At 36.6% G+C, this 17,747-nt stretch overlaps 1 protein-coding gene across 1 annotated transcript in view; it reads left to right on the forward strand.

Annotated features, from left to right (window-relative positions):
- Positions 1 to 15,884, forward strand: part of Nars2 (asparaginyl-tRNA synthetase 2, mitochondrial) — a 128,755-nt gene extending 112,871 nt beyond the window's left edge. The window contains exons 11-14 of the mRNA XM_048787873.1: positions 1,719 to 1,773; positions 10,538 to 10,635; positions 12,869 to 12,895; positions 14,841 to 15,884. Coding sequence (XP_048643830.1) covers positions 1,719 to 1,773; positions 10,538 to 10,635; positions 12,869 to 12,895; positions 14,841 to 14,985 — 325 coding nt within the window. The 3' untranslated portion in view covers positions 14,986 to 15,884. The remainder of the gene's footprint in view (positions 1 to 1,718; positions 1,774 to 10,537; positions 10,636 to 12,868; positions 12,896 to 14,840) is intronic.
- Positions 15,885 to 17,747: the final 1,863 nt, after the last annotated feature.

A 17,747-nucleotide genomic window follows, 5' to 3' on the forward strand; every position in this document is an offset into this window, starting at 1 on the left:
CAGTTTTATAGCCCCACTCCAAGGAGTGTGTACTATCAGCAGTAGAATAAATAACTCACTTATGGCATATTTATATAATGGGATACAGCAGTGAGAGCAAACACTCAACCATGAGGTACCTAATGAATTTCCCTGTGTTGAGGCTGATCTGCATCAAAATAGCTAAGTCTCAAACCAACAGATGCAGTGAGGAAGACCCTTGTCAATAAACTATTGCTACATATATCCACATGACAAATGTCACAAATACAACTTTTGGTAAAAGAAACTAAACAAACAGTATACACTGTATAATACTATTTACAGAAAGTTGAAAAATCAGCAATATCACCCTGTGATGATATTAGACAGGAAAGAAGTTACTTTTGGTAGATGCAGTAACTGAAAGAGCATGAGAAAGACTTTTTTGGAAGCTCATCTTTTTTTCTTTTTTTAAATTGCTTTAATTGGTTAAAAAAAATTATTGTCCTTTTTAATTATACATGACAATAAAGTTCATTTTGATATTACTATACAAGCATGGAATGTATCTTGTACTGATTAGAAACCCATTCTAATTGATATACACGATGGTGGGATTCACAGTGGTGTATTCATGTATGTACATTGGAAAATTGTTTCAGATTCATTCCATTGCCTTTCCTTTTTCCTATCCTCCTCTCCCTTCTCTTCATTCCCCTTTGTCTAATCTACAAAATATCTGTTCTTCCCCTTCCCCCCTTTTTGTGGGTTAGCTTCCACATATCGGCAAAAATATTTGACCTTTGGCTTTTTGGGACTGGCTTTATTCCTTAGCGTGATAGTCATCCTGTTCTTTCTTGATGTAGGTGATGATTCATAGTGTGTTCATTTCATAAAAGTCGATAGAATATATACTTGTTATTTTTATGCTTTGTATACTTTATTTTTATAATGTACATGTAAATAACTTAAGTAAAGACGTTTATTTTGGAAGGGAATCCTATCCTTTTCTCATTACAGGCTTGTTGTGGAGGTAAGATGAACAATGTTTATAAAATTGTTTTGCAAATTAAAACTATAAAAATATTAGAGAGTGAAATTTTGTGATAAAGATGGCTAGACAAGAGGGAACGAATTATGGAGAGGTTGGAATGTTTCATATAGCCTAGGATCCATCCAGCACAGTAGAAAGGCATTGTATTTCCTTTTTCTTGATGGCAAGATGATAAGATGAAGCTAACAAGTGGTACACAGGAGAGATTGAGGAAGGAGGGGACTCTTAGAATATGGAAAAGGAAAGATAAGATCTTAGACAAAGATGGTGAGGACAATGAAAATGGAGAAAGAAGTAAAACTAAAAAAAGATATTTCGGGCCTGGGTTGTGGCTCAGTGGTAAAGCACTTGCCTAGCACGTGTGAGGCACCAAAATACAATAACAAACAAAATAAAGGTATTGTGTCCATCTACAACTGCAAAAATATTTAAAAAAAAAAGAAAGCTTTTAAAAATAAATAAATAAAGATATTTTCAAGAAGTAATCAGTGAATCAGTGGACTCTGAAATAAACTGGAAGTAGAAAAAAAGTACTACAGGAAGGAATCATAGGTGACTCCCAGAGGTCAGACTTTGATTCTAAGAGTGGTGCTATTTATAGCAATGTTTATTCTCTCAAGGGGAAGAACTCATGTGAGTTTGTGGCCCCAGCTAATTTTTTTCTGCTGGCTCACTTGGAATTTAGAGCTCTCTAAGGAAGAAGGAAATGTGCAATTACCTTGGCCCTGAGGAGAAGGGAGTATGTGTCTAGGGGCAAGGTGAGAATTCTGTTCCTTTGAAGCCATTAATTCTTTGCAGTTTTGCACATTATAAAATGTTTGCCTCTTTGAGGCCACAGAAGTAATACAATTGACTCTCCATTCTGCCTGCCCAAGTCCATCTTCAGTCATTGCTACCTACAGCCCATCTTCATCTTCTCACTGTGGCATCTGGAAGGCTCTTTCCTCATTGTACCCAGTTGTTTTCAGAGGGAAAATAATGTCTATATCAGAAGGTAGAGAAAAGTTCATAGAGTCTGAGACCACAAATGTGTTTCCTTTGGTTTATTTAACATTCTTTTTCTTTTGATAATTGAATGTAATGTTACTCCATCATGAGTAGTAGCCTGTGGGAAACTGAATAAGGAGGCATCCAGTTGTGTTTTCATCAATATTTGTAAGTGTGCTCAGGTTGGTGGAAAGAGAAGTAGCAATGGAAAGGACATGACACTTTTTCCTGCATAAAAGAGGTTATGTATCAAAAAGGTCTTGTTTCTATCTAGCCTATTTGTTGTTATTGTTGTTTTAATTCAAGATCTGAGTTTTATTTTTGGTACATTGATTGGATTCAAAGAGTCAGAGTCAGAAGGGAGTATCATAAATAGAAACCAGGGTTTGTTCAGATTGAATACTAACAGAAACTATTTCTAGACAGCATGTCACTGCAGCTGTGTGACTTAAGCAGAATCAAAACTCACACCCAAGGAGGAGGATGTGCCAAGAAGCATCCCGGGCCTGAAAGATGTAGCCAAAGTGAAATAGGTTTTGTTTAAGGTAGGGGAAATTAGGGGAACGTTTTACTACCTGGGGAGAGTGAAAGGATAGCAGAGCCAATGTCCTTCCATTTATTTCAAGTCTCCCAAGGAGCATAGAAAAACATTAGAGCTTTTTAGTTACAAAAGTGCTCAGATTTGGTCATCTTTAAATTAAGAAGGCATTTCACTATGCAGCTGGTGAATTCTCTGATGACAGAGCTTGCTCTGGTTCCTGTTCCTTATAGCTTATTATTCCCAGTAACTACCAGACCCACAGCTATACTATTCATATTTTCTGATTCTACCTTCTGTTCCCTTTGAATCCTATATTTTTCTTTCTTTTTTGGTACTGGGGGTTGAACCCAGGGGTGCTTTACCACTGAAGGAATCCTATATTTTTTCATAAAGTATGGATGGCCTTTAATTCAAAAAAACATTTAAAAATTCAAGGTCGTGGCTGATTTGGGGGTGTGATGTAATAAAGTTCCAGAAACCTCATTAAAGACTAACATAGGAAGATTGAGTTACTTTGCTTTTAAACAGGAATGTAGACATATGCTTATATATGTATATTTCCTAAAGGAAGTTTCGGACACTTGCAGCTTCATGCTCCAGAGGAAAGATGGCGCTATGACTGGCTTAAGACTTGCCCTAAGAGTGGTATACAACAACCGACTGGGCAGAAAAGGAATGCTAACAGTAGTCCAGTTTTAGAGTCACCTTTGCAGGTGGCTGATTCTCTAAGCACACTGAAATTGCCTAGAAGAATCATTAGTAGTCAATCAGTATTTTTTGATAGTGGCTATAATCTGTATGATTATTCATCATACTTTATCTGTACATTTCTAGTGGCACTTAATAGCATAACTATGAATCATGTTTCTGGTTAGTTATGATAAAATCTAATGTCTACTGCAACACTTTTATTCATCCATGAACCTTTCCTACTTTACCTCATCAGAATTAATTCCTCCCATCTGCACTGCGTGGTCAGTATCAGCCTCACTTAAACCTCAGAACTGCCAGCCCATAAAGGCAAATTGTAATCCCCAGCAAGTAGCCAAGCCAGCTTGCTTATTGCCAACCATTTTGCATTCATCCAGCCTCCCAAACACTTGGCAAACCACATCCAAGTTTTTCTCATCACTTCTCCAATTTGTATGACTCCCTCCACATTTTGCATTTTGTGTATACTTATATCTTGTGTTGTATTGTATCTGTATGTGCCTTTTATCTCTGCTCGAGCCCTTGGAGAAACAGGTAGTGTCTGAAATAATTAGCCCAATAGATATCAGGAGGAGATACAGGCAGAAGAATCCTACTTGGAATCTCAGTCCTAACTGAAAGATATGGAAATTTGAGGGGATCATTCTAATAATCTTTAGAGAAAGAAGTATTTTTTATATCATACCAGAAGAAAATGAATCTCTGTATATACAAACTGTGTTTTTATTTGTAGTTGAGATATATATAAAAGGTCTCAGAAAGTGGAGGCTTCTAGATAGATTGGAAGAGCAAAAAGTATTAGAATATGGTTGAGGGAAAGTAAACTTAAGTAAACGAGGAAAGAAGAATCATATATTAGAAGAAGAGAGGAGAACAAGGCCTTTGTGCATTTTTTGCCCCACAAGTAAATCTCTACTTGCTCAAAGAGAAATATTAGTGTTTGGTCATAGAACGTTTGAGGCACTATAAAGGAATGCCTTAATTAAAAGGTACAAATGTATGTATAAAGAGGAAGCAACTTCACTAAGTCATAGAAACATAGAATTTCCTCCACTTGAGTTAGGCATGGTGGTGCATGGCTATAATCCAGGTAATTTAGGAAGCTGAGGCAGGAGAACCACAAGTTCAAAGCCAGCCTAAGCAACTTAGTGAGACTGTCTCAAAATAAAAAACAAAAGGGGCTGGAGATGTGGCTCAGTGGTTAAGTGCCCCTGGATTCAATCCCTGATCCCCCCCCCCCCAATTTTTTTTTGACCCATTTCCAGAATTTTCAGACCATCTAGAAGTAACGGATCATAGATCGACTAAATGTGTTTCTCTTACATACCACAAAATTAGTGTCAAGTAAAGCTACAATAGTGATATGGAACTTTTAGTCTTCTAAAATTTTTTATTCAACTTAAATATTCACTTTGATAAGTTACTTCAAACTAATAAGTATCTCCAAGACGATGTGAAAGAAAATAGATAAACTGACATTCTGGTCTTAATTCTAAGGGATAAAGAAGAATTTGCTGGGACAGTAGAAGTAAAAGGGTCCAAGTAAATGAGGAAAGAGCAACATGGCAAACTCTTTTGCTGTACACAAATAGTTTCTACTTGTGCCTCAGAGATTATATTTCCGTGCCCTGTTGACATGAGCTTGCCCTGCTGCATGATGAGCCAAATTACTTCTAGACGAATGCTTATAGCATATAGTCTTCCCTGCTCTTTTTTATGTCTGCCACAAGACTTCAGAAAGAGGCTATTTTGTCAGCTTCAGGCCAGGATGGAAAGGTTAAAAAAAAAAAAAAGTTCATTGTTGTAAACTAGTGATTCTTTTTTTTTTAGAGAGAGAGAGAGAATGTTAATATTTATTTTTTAGTTTTTGGCGGACACGACATCTTTATTTGTATGTGGTGCTGAAGATCGAACCCAGGCCGCACGCATGCCAGGCGAGCGCGCTACCGCTTGAGCCACATCCCCAGCCCCCAAAACTAGTGATTCTTAATCAGGAATTATTATGTCTTCCTCTTTCCAGCCTCAGAGGACATTTAGCAATGCCTGGAGACACTTTAGTTCTCATAACTAGAATAGGCAACTGGCATTTGTAAATAGAGACCAGTTATATTGTTAAGTATCCCACAGTGGCCCAGACACAGTGGCTCATACCTGCAATCCCAGCTACTCAGGAGGCCAAGGCAGGAGGATCACAAGTTTGAGGTCAGCTTGGGCAACTTTGACCTTGACTCAAAAAATAAAAGGGCTAGCTGGGTGCAGTGGTGCCCACCTGTAATTCCAGCAGCTCTGGAGATTGAGGCAGGAGGATCAGGAGTTCAAAGCCAGCCATAGCAAAAGAGACGGGCTAAGCAACTCAGTGAGACCCTGTCTCTAAATAAAATACAAAATAGGTCTGGGGATGTGGCTCAATGGTTAAGTGTCCCTGATTTCAATCCCTGGTACCCAAATAAATAATAAGGGCTGAGGATGTAGCTCAGTGGTAGGGTACCCCTGGGTTCAATCCCCAGTACTGGGGGTGGGGGATAGAATCTCACAGTGCATGATTCAGGTCTTCACAACAAAGGAGTGTATGGCCAAAAATGTTACTAATGCTGAGACTGAGAAACTCATGTAAGCTTTAGAGTGGTTTTTGTTATTTGTTTTGTTTTGGTTTTTAGTGGGGAGGGAGTTGTTTTGTTCTTTGGTTTGGGTTTTGTTTGTTTTGGAATAGGTAATTGAACCCAGGGGCACTTTACCACTGAGCTATATCCCCAGTCCTTTTTTATTTTTTGAGATGGGATCTGACTAAGTTGCTGAGGTTAGCCTGAAACTTGTGATCCTTCCAAGTCACTGGGATTATAGGCATGTGCCACTGCACCTGGCACTTTGGAGATTTTGTATGATGACAGTATAACCTAGCCTATGCTGATTAATACAGCAACTGTCACCTTAATTTTAAAATAGCCAAAGCAGAAATAGTTGGATATAACTAATTATGTAACCTAGTAATCAGGAAGGCATGATAGGAAGAAATTTTTTTTAAAATTATGTATAGGTCAGGCTGGGGTTGTAGCTCAGTGGTAGAGTACTTGCCTTGCATGCATTAGGCCCTGGGTTCGATCCTCAGCACCACATAAAAATAAACAAATAAAAATAAAGATATTGTGTCTGTCTACAACTTAATTTGAAAATTTTTAAAAAATATTTATGAGTATCAATCATACCAGGGCATAAGATTTTGGTAGTAACTCAAAAGGTTCAGAAGTTTCCAGTTCTACTCTAGTTGCAAATATTCCAGATAAATAAAAACCAAACAGAAAGCTATAAAACCAGTATAGTTACACAGTGAATTATCCCATAAACCCAAATGTTAAAAGAGGTTTATAATCAAAGAAAAATAGATGTCTTTTAAACTTCTTTAAAAATAGCATTTAAAAAACTAAGATCCAGAATAGCCTAACTTTCTGCCAGAAGTACTAAGATCCCAGAGGAGTTTTTGTTTGTCTTAGTTATATTCTCAGCAAGACCAAGCAAGAAAGGGTTCTCTTGTTTGATGCTGAAGGACTACATAGAGAAAGCAGAAAAAATGTCATTCATCACTTCATCAGTGGCCGTTGGCCTCTTATTTAGCTATATAGCCATTGGCCTTTTATTTATCCATGTCTCAAAGCAAAATATTAGGAAATAAAGATGCCAGTCTTTCTGTGTTCATAAAAACTCCCTTTGGCCTGGTGCAGTGGTACATGCCTATAATCCCAGCAGCTGCAGGAAGATCACCAGTTCAAAGCCAGCCTCAACAAAATCGAGGTGCTAACCAACTGAGTGAGACCCTGTCTCTAAATAAAATACAAAATTTGACTACGGATGTGGCTCAGTGGTCAAGTGCCCCTGAGTTCAATCCCTAGTACCAAAAAAAAAAAAAAAAAAAAAACCTTTGGACTTTCTCCTTTTTCTAAAAATTGGAGGGTCCTAGTAGAGACTAATCATATTAAGTGTGCAGCCCATGAAAATTGTATCACATTAGTCATGCTCTCTTGTCTACCTGTCCACAGTGTTGATTGGATTTAATTACATGTTTATCATGTCTCAGTCACCAAACCCAAATTTTTAACAACCTGGATGATCATGTAGATACCCAGGTTAATGGAATTATTGCCCAATATCAACAGGCAGTGCTGCGGCAGAGCAAGGACCTTTTTATACTCTTAGTCCTCAACACCTCATTGAGAGGCAAGAGATTTAGTAAGAGTAGGAACCATTGGTGAATCTTTGTTCTCTCTCCCTATAATTCAGCCTCACGATGAGAATCATACCTGATGTTTTCTCTTTAATGATAGTAATGAGGATGAGATATACATCATTGGGAGCATATTCTAGAATGATTCTTTATTAATCTCAAATGTCTGAAAAGTATCTCAGTCAACAGTTCTGAAATCAAAATGGGGTATGGTCTAATGGTAAAGTGTGACAACGTTTAAAAAAAGAAATTACAGTATCTGTGACATTTAAAGAATGAAATATTTTATGGATTCCTAATCTCATTTGTTGCACTAAACCTTAGTGTTACACCTCAGATTCTTGGACTCTCAAAAGCCCCCAAAGACAAAAGCCCCCGAAGAATTGATAAGTCACAAAGTAATACACATACCAAACTAACATTCTAAAACATTAAATGTTTCTGGTAACTAAGGAAATACAAACTAAAATATCAAGTTGTCATTTTTCTTTACCAAAAGTTTTTTGAGGAGCTGGGGTTGTGGATCAGAGATAGAGCACTTGCCTCACACATGTGAGGCACTGGGTTCAATCCTCAGCACACATAAGATAAATAAATAAAGTAAAGGTATTTGTCTGTCTACAACTAAAAAAAATTTAAAAAGAAAAAAAAAGTTTGTTTTGAAGCTGGGCACAATGGTGCACACCTGTAATCTACTCAGGAGGCTGAGGCAGAATGATTGCAAGTTCAAAGCTAGCTCAGCAATTTAGTGAGGCCCTAAGCAACTTAGCAAGACCCTGTTTCTAAATAAAATATTTAAAAGGGCTGGAGATATGGCACAGTAGTTAAGTACCCCTGGGTTTATTCCCTAGTACCAAAAAAAGAAGAAGGAAAGGAACTTTTTTTTAATATTTATTTTTTAATTGTAGTTGGGCACAATACCTTTATTTTACTTATTTATTTTTATGTGGTGCTGAGGATTGAACCCAGGGCCTTGCACATGCTAGGTGAGTACTCTACCGCTGAGCCAAATCCCAGCCCAAAATCCCACAATACTACAATCCCACTGTATCACAGGGGCAATACAATTAAATCATATTATGTACATATCAATCTTTTTTTGTAACGATGCCTAAAATTTATCTAATAGTCTCCTGTTGGTGTACACATTAATTTTTTATTATTATAAGTAATGCTGTAATAAACACCCTGTGCAGAAATCTTTTTATTCATCTCTGATTATTTTATTAAGACCAGTTCCTAGAATTGCTATTGCTGACTCAAAGCATATTACATTTTTAAGGCTTTTGATTATCTGTTGCCAAGTTGCTAACCAGAAAAGGTTATATCAAGTGCATGAGGGTACTGATTCATCCATTCTCTTATCTATATAATTTATATTGTTTTATCTTTGCTAAGACACTCCAAAATAGTATATCATTATTTTAATTTGTACTTCTTTGATTGATAATGAAAACTTACTATGACCTAATGAAATACTACAAATTAAAGAAATCTCTTAGCCAGGCATGGTGGCACATACCTATATTCCCAGTGACTTGGGAGGCGGAGGCAGGAAGATTGCAAGATTTATGGGCAACTTAATGAGATCCTGTCTTAAAATAAAGTGTAAGAAAAACAGGGCTGGATTCATGAGTGAAATACTCCTTGGTTTAATCGTCAGTACCACAAAATAAAAGAAATGTCTTCATTGTAGGGACTAGAGGTACATATATCTCAGTGGTGGAGTGTGTGTACTTGGCCTTGAGTTTAGTCCCCAGCACCAAAAAAAGAAAAAAAAAAGAAGAAAATTCTTTATTGACACACTATTTATGAGAAAACAAATATGTACACACACGTACATAGCAGTTTAAGTAAATTGTGATATTTCTAAACCATTAAACTATATACCTATGTAACATTAAATATATTTTTCTCGACATAGAGAAAATATTCATTTTATAATATTGGCAAAGCAATTAGAATGGTGAGTTTTTAAATGTAATTTGGTCTCTAACTTACTCTTCTTAAATGTATAAAGAAAAAAATCCTGAAAGGAAGTAGCCAAAATGCAATTGCTTCTTTATAGTGATAACTGGGTTTTTTTAATATTTACTTCTTTTAGTTGCACACAATACCTTTGTTTTTATTTATTTATTTTTATGTGGTGCTGAGGATCAAACCCAGGGTCTCACATGCGATAGGTGAGTGCTCTACCACTGAGCTACAACCCTAGCCCAAAGCTTTTTTTTTTTAAATACTTGTAGATAGACAGCATGCCTTTATTTGGTGCTAAGGATTGAACCCAGTGCCTCCTCACACATATTAGGCGAGCGTTCTGCCACTGAGCTTCAGCCCCAGCCTAATACAATAGAACAGCTTTTTTTTTGGTGGTGGTGGTGCTGGGGATTGAACCTAGGGCCTTGTGCATGCTAGGCAAGCACTGTACCTATTGAGCTATATCCCCAGCCTGATAACTGATTTTTTTTATAATTTGTAACTTTGAAGGTTTTTAATTTTTATAGTGAACAGCACATTTGTGAAGAAAATACACTCTTGACAGGAGGGAAGAAGAAAAACTGACCACCTGCAACTTGTGCAGCATTGTTTTGTTTTGTTTTGTGGTACAGGGGTTTCAACCAGGGGTACTTAACCACTGAGCCTGAGCCAAATCCCAGCCCTATTTTATTTTATTTTATTTTGGGAGAACTGGGGGTTGAACTCAGGGGCATTGACCTCTGAGTCACATCCCCAGACCTATTTTGTATTTTATTTAGAGACAGGGTCTCACGAAGTTGCTTAGCACCTCGCTTTTTGCTGAGCCTGGCTTTGAACTAGCGGTCCTCCTGTCTTTGCCTCCCAAGCCACAGGGATTACAGGCATGCATGCCTGGCTCTTCTATAGTATTATTCTAAAGATAATATTAAACATTTTATATTTATGACAGAAACAGATGTAAATAAGACACTGGTAAGCAGTAAAATAGCCAGTTATAAAGTTGTCTAAAAACACATTCCACTTGGTTGAGTAGCTGTTGCTGGAACCACCTGAAAATGTAATGCTGAGTATGACAATTTTTCCTGTTTAGGTAGCTGCTGTTGATCTTCTTGTTCCTGGAGTTGGAGAGCTCTTTGGAGGCAGCCTCAGGGAGGAACGGTATCACTTCTTAAAGCAACAGCTGGCCAGGTATTATTCTGACTTAAAAGAAGGACATGTCAGAAACTGGGATAGAGTTACCCAAAGATAGTTACAGAAAGTACCAGAAACACACATGGGACCTACAGACCTGGATCTCAGATTCTATTGCCTTAAGCAAGGTGTTTCTAACCTATCTGAGCTTCACTGTCTTAAAGACCAAACAAGCCCACAGCAGTGTTTGCCTGTACATAGGTGTGGAAAGTAGCCTTTTTAAAAATTAATGAAAGGAAGAGGGATGTTTCCCCCTCAAAGCTTGTCCTACATTTTTCTTTTCCCTTTTTATGTATTTTTAGTTATGAATGTCAGACTCCCACGGGAACATAAAGACAGATCAAACCAGGAAAAGGATAAAGATGGAAAAAGAAAATTACTAAAAATATCTGCAAAGCTAGCACTTGGAATAAGCAGATTTCCCTTCTCAGGTTGTCTCCTCTATATGGATCTTGATTTAGCTATTTGAATAACTTTATTTTAAACTGCTATTGGAGACCTGGGAAAGGGCTCCATAAACACATAGAAAATGTTTTGGAGATGGGAAGGAGGGAATCATATTTCTAATTGAACTACCACTCCTTGTGTATGCATGGTCTGCCAACAAACCACAGTGACTTCCTAAACTAACCAAGGTTATAAACCTCTGTTTTCCATGATTTCTACTTTGCTCTGCTAACCTTTAAAAAAAAAAAAAAAAAGAAAGAAAAGACTTTCCCATGTCTGTATGCTAACTCCTTCTTTCCAGATACTACTAGGTTTCTTTACAACCTGGGAAAGCCTTAATTGTTTGAAAATATCCTATTGAATTAGCCATTTGTACGACCTCTACGACCTCTTTTCCAAATGGAGAAACTCTTTAAAAGTTGATGCTTTTCCAAGATCCCAACCTGTAAATCTCTTGGGTAGTGCAGTTCTCTGATTCCTATCTTCTGAACTGCTCTGCTATGTTAGGTTCCAACAGAAGTGGGGTAAATAGGTTCTGAGAAGACCCTTTATTACCTGTGCCCTCCTTACTCCTACTAAAGCATTAGAAAGTCCTGGGAAAGTCGTAGAATTGAAGTGAAGGTCATATTTTTAGATGGAAAGTATTTGAATGTTCACTGAGTTTTTTTTAATATTTATTTTTTAGTTGTAGTTGGACACAATACGTTTATTTTATTATTTATTTTTATGAGGTGCTGAGGATTGAACCCAGGGTCTTTGCCGTGCGAGGCGAGTGCTCTGCCGCTGAGCCACAACCCCAATCCCATGAGTTATTTTTTTAAAGCACAGTAAAACTCACGTGGCAAGAAACCTCATCTGTTGAAAGATTAATTGGTCTGTTTTTTTTGCTTGCTTCCTTCCTTCAGGAAACCTTTCCTCATAACATTAAATGTTTACCTAATATTTGATACTGTCCAAATTTACCTTTCCTAATGAAGTAGAGATATGTTTCCCTATATCAGGGATCTGTCTGTGGCTGCTGTTCTTATTTTCTATACTTTTGTATATTAAATTTTTCAGCATTCTCATGACTCAGATAGCCTGTGGCTTTTTTAATGATCTAAGATCAACTTTAATGAGCACAAAGAACTTAAAATGTTATCCATTTTTCTCAAGTTAAACAAGAAACAAATTGAAACAATATTATGAAGGCAGCCTCAGAATTATTGTTATTGCTTTAATAATGAGAATGAAGGTTTTGTCCATGTGTCCTTTGTTCATTCAGGTCTGCTGGACACCTTAACTAGTTATAATAGTGTCATGTCATTTTGTTTTGTTTACAGTAAGCAGAATTGAACACAGGGGCACTCTACCACTGAGTCACATCCCCAGCCCTTTTTATTTTTTATTCTGAGACAGGGTCTTGCTAAGTTGCCCATGTTGGCCTCGAACTTAAGATCCTCCTGTCTCAGTGTCTGGGATTACAGGCATGTGCCACCAGAATTGGCCTAATTATGACACGGAATAAGAAGCTCATTTCAGATGAATCTCTTCTTTGGGGTTCTGTTTTCATTCTGTAGCACCTGTTGTTTGTACCACTTATTGAATAATACCTTGGGCTATTGGTTAACTTACTGTAAAGTTTCAGCTTCTTTGACTCTGTTGTATAGAGAGCACGGGCTTTGTTGTTTACTTCTTTACAAAGAGCTCTTTATACACAACTCAGAATAAATATTTGACAATAATACATTTATGTATATTTACTCCCATTGCTTAAAACAATTCTGTTATTTTCCTTTTATAGATCAGGACTCACAGAAGCCTACCAATGGTAAGAATGAGACCCTTAATGATTCTTACTCTAGCCACTGAGCTGAGCATTACATAGAAGAGTTTTTATTTGTATTTCCATGACCCTACAGGAACTCAGAGTGTAGTCATTTCCTATTTTATGTGCCATGTGCAAATAAAATCTGTAACTAATCCCTCAAATTTTGTAGCATCTCTTCTATATCTGGTTACCCTAGAATCAATATAATAATAATCAGACATATATACATTGGCAAACTTTTTTCATAGAATTGAATTTTTTCATCTATTAATGCAAAGGCAAGAAAAATGTAATAAACTGAATCCCTCTGCTGAATGCAGTTTGCAGACATTCATGTCAGTGGTTAGATATCAATGTATGAGAAATTTAGAGACATCTGAAACTATTACTAGACTTCTAAGAGCCATCAGGTCCTAAAGGTATTCATGACAAAGTTTGGTATGCTTTTCATCTCATTTTTTTTTTCATAAATCAGAGTATACCCTGTCTCTGTGCCTTGTAAACTTAAAATGAATTCAGCTATCAAACATTTTAATTACTCAGACTGTGTTTCTTTCCTTTATTCCTTATAGTTCTTACCAATCTGGAGTTTATGCTAAATAACCTCTGGCATATTGTTCTTTCACCTGATTAAACTCATCTAGTTACAATTCATCTTTTATTTTAGAGATATAAGTTTTAATCTTAACTTCTTAAAATATCAATACATCCAGCCATTATTATTGATAGTGGAAAATAGATGATAGTCTTTATTCTTAAGGAGACAAATGGCTATCAGCTGTGCTGCTTAAGTTTTATTGTGGAATTGATTTACAGATCATTCAGGAAATAATAAACTTAGTTTAATTTATATTATATAGCTCAGTTTTCCCACCAATAATAATAATATTTGTAGTCTTTCTTTTCTTCTCTTCATAAAATAACTTTTTCCATACTGATATATTGAAATCTGCATTTCAGTCATGTTTGTACCATTTTTTAGCCATGCGGTTGTAAGTGGGAGTAGAACATGCTAACGTATGGCTATCTGAGGCTGTCTAGCCTAGCAGAAAAATGATTTGGGGTGTCTTCACTGGGCCTGAAGCAAAGAACTAGAAGTTTCTTTTTTTTTGGGGGGGGGGCTTACTGGGGATTGAACCCAGGGACATTTAACCATTGAGCCACATCCCTAGTTCTTTGTATTTTTTATTTTGAGACAGGGTCTTGCTAAATTTCATAGGGCCTCACTAATTTGCCACGGCTAGTCTTGAATTTGCAGTCTTCCTGCCTTAAACCTCACAAGTCTCAGGGATTACAGGCAGGCACCACTGCACCCAGCTTAGAAGTTTCTTCTTACTGAAGCCCTCAAGAATATACTTTTGTTCCTTTAAACAATCTTCATGTAGTAAGCATTTACTCTAGAACATTCTCTGAAGATAAAAGGCTGATTAAGACTAGTGCCTGCCTCTGATATAGCTTACAGTCAATCAAGGGCATATCTTTCTGTTATATGTCAGGTAAAACTCTTCATTCTCCTGCATGTATTGAACAATATGATTTGGATGACAGGGAGGAACAAAGATCATTAGCAACATAACAAGATATGGAAGAGAAATATATTTTTAAGAAAACTAGTAAAGCTATTATAAATTTCCTACAGCCTCATGAGGCAAGTATTTTGTATATAAGTACATAAGTAATTTAACAAGAAAAAAGAAAACAGGTGACCAAAATCCACAACTACACAACAGGAACTACTGCTGCCTGTCTGGGTAAACTTGTATAGATAGATCACTTTAACTTCTCTGTTTCTGTTATCTCTGTGGAGGGGAAAGACTGGTCTGGTCTACCACAATGATGTGGACAATAACAAATGGTTGCAAAATACTTTTGAAACAAAATTGTAATCATAACGTTTGATTTCATATAGTGTTTATAGGTAAAAATTCTTTGTTTTTAAAAACAGGTATTTGGACCTTCGTCGGTTTGGATCTGTGCCACATGGAGGATTTGGGATGGGATTTGAACGCTACCTACAGTGCATCTTAGGAGTTGAAAATATCAAAGATGTTATCCCTTTTCCAAGATTTACTCATTCATGTCTTTTATAGCTGAAAATTTAGTTAAGGAAAAGTACCCTAGGGCAGAGGCACAATACTTGAACAAATATGCAAGCAGAGAATACATGTTTGAACTTTAGAAATGTGGATTTCAATATATAATTATTCTGGGTTGACACAGTGCCACACTCCTGTAATCCCAGCTACTTAGGAGACAGAGGCAGGAGTCCAGTCTTGGCAACTTTGTGAGACCCTGTCTCAAAATTTTAAAAGATGGGGAGGGGGCTGGAAATGTAGCTCAGTAGTAGAGCACCCTCAGATTTAATCCTCAGTACTGGAAAAATAAATATATAATTATTCTGCCATAAGGTACAAAATGTTAAAAAACAGAAATGATCATGATTTTCTTAGAAAGCTGAGAGCGTTTCCTGGAAACACAAGCACACCCAAGAAGGGTTAATTATAGCAAGTGAACTTTCAAATCCATTACCTCAATTAAGAAAAGAGCAAGTCACCTGGATGCTGAGTCAGGAAGATCACTTGAAGCCAGACTGATCAATACAGTGAGACCCTGTCTTAAAAATAAATAAAAGAAGAAAGGAAGAAGCCAGGCATGGTGGCACAAGCCTGTAATCCCAGCACCTCAGGAGGCTGGCAGATCACAAAGCCAGTTTCAGCAAGGGCAAGGCACTAAACAACTCAAGTGAGACCCTGTCTCTAAATAAAATACAAAATGGGCTGGGGATGTGGCTCAGTGGTTGAATGCCCCTGAGTTCAATCCCTAGTACCCCCCCCCCAAAAAAAGGGGAAGAAATTGAACTAGATGGTCTCAAAGTTCTTTTCAAACTCTAAGATGAGAGCATATTTTACTTTAACTTTAATCAGTAGATTACTTCCCTGTGTGACTTTTGAGAAACAACTAGCAGCTAAAAATAAAATGTTGGATCTTTTCTCCCTTGCTGTTTAATCTGTGATAAATGCCTATATTGTTCTCTGTGCTTTTCGGGGGATTCACTCATTTAACAAACTTGCTATTCTGAATTAAAATTTTCTTTCATTGGGTTGGGTAGAAAAAAATCACATCTAATAAATTTGATCTTGCCAGGCATGGTGGCCCATGCCTGTAATCCCAGCTGTTCGGGAGAGTGAGGCAGGAGGATTACAAATTCAAAACAGCCTCAGCAATTTAGTAAGGCCTTAAGCAACTTAGTGAGACCCTGTCTCAAAATTTTAAAAAAGGGCTAGTGATATGTCTCAGTGGGTAAGTACCCCTGGCTTCAATCCCTAGTTATTAATTAATTATTTATTAACTTAATATTGCATTAAATTATTTTGATATTGTATTAAAATATTTTATCACCATTCTGATTAGATGTTTATAACTTTTTGATAATTAATACCCTATCAAAAATTTTATTCTTAAATTCCTCTTGATCCTTTCCCAGTGAAGTTTGGAAGAAAGATCTCTTATACCCAGGATTGGAATAGAAATTTTGCTAAACCTAAAGGATAGGTAATTCTTGGAGTCAAAAAACTGGCCTGGCCTATATGAGACAAGCATTAATTTGGGAGTTTGAAACCTGACAATTCTAGTTCTTTGAATAAGCCACTTACTCTGTATATGCTCAGGCATAATTTTCTTCACAGAGTTGATACAGTAATCACATGAAAGTATGTGTGTGTGTGTGTGTGTGTGTGTGTGTGTGTGTGGTATTTAAAACTGATTTGAGAACTGTGGGTGTAGCTCAGGAGTAGAGAGCACTTGCCTAGCACGTGGGAGAGCCTGGGCTACACACACACATACACACCAAAGAAAAAGCTGCACAGACATTTTTAAGACTCTTGTGTTAGTCTTTTAGTCTTCTTTGAGTTGCATTTTTATGGACCTATAGCAAACTGTATGTTCAGTAGAATGTTTATGTACCAAGTAATTGTAAAAGGGCATGCATGCCTGAATAATGAATTTTCTAAATCTCATTAGATAACTTAGATTATTTCTTAATGAGTTTGTGTATGTAATTTTTCTTAACCCAATTCAAAATCAAACAGTTGAAAAGAAACAAATTTCAAAACCTTAGGGTGCGAAGACACTTGAGATTGTCGAGATTGACCTGCCTAATGCAGGTACCTATATGTACCTAGGCAACTGGTGGTTTCTGCATCTTCTTGACAGAACTCGGCATCCTACAAAATTGTTCATTCCATTTCTGAATCTAATTGGTAGATTTTGCTGAGCTAAAAGTCTCAGCAAAATCAACTTCCCTGGAACTTTAATTCCCTGGGTTCACATACCAAGTTAAGGAAAGAATAAAAGGGATAATTACATTATGTATAAATGTGGATGTGTAACCGATGTGATTCTGCAATCTGTATTTGGGGTAAAATTGGGAGTTCATAATCAACTTGAATCTAATATATGAAATATGATATGTCAAGAGCTTTGCAATGTTTTGAACAACCAATAAAAAAAATAAAAAAAAGGGATAATTAGTGTTTCCCTAAGGCTTGCCTTAACCATAATTATAGAGAGAAATTCATTTGTTTATTCAAAAAAATATATTTGAGCTTATTTTATATGCCAAGACTGTACTAGGTGCCAGATAAACAGTTATTAACAAAACAGAAATGACCTGTCTTCATTGAATTTAGAATGTATTGGAGAAGATTCATAATAAGTAAATAAATGTATTATTTCAAAATGTATGCTAGAAAGTTATATTAAAAAAAAAAAAACAGGAAAAGCATAGGTAAGTACCAGAGAAGACATCTCTGAAAAAAGCAGTATTTAGCTTTAAGCCTAGAGGATAAAATGC

This window comes from Marmota marmota, unplaced genomic scaffold (assembly GCF_001458135.2).
Source record: "Marmota marmota marmota unplaced genomic scaffold, marMar, whole genome shotgun sequence".
NCBI classification, from domain to species: domain Eukaryota; kingdom Metazoa; phylum Chordata; class Mammalia; order Rodentia; family Sciuridae; genus Marmota; species Marmota marmota.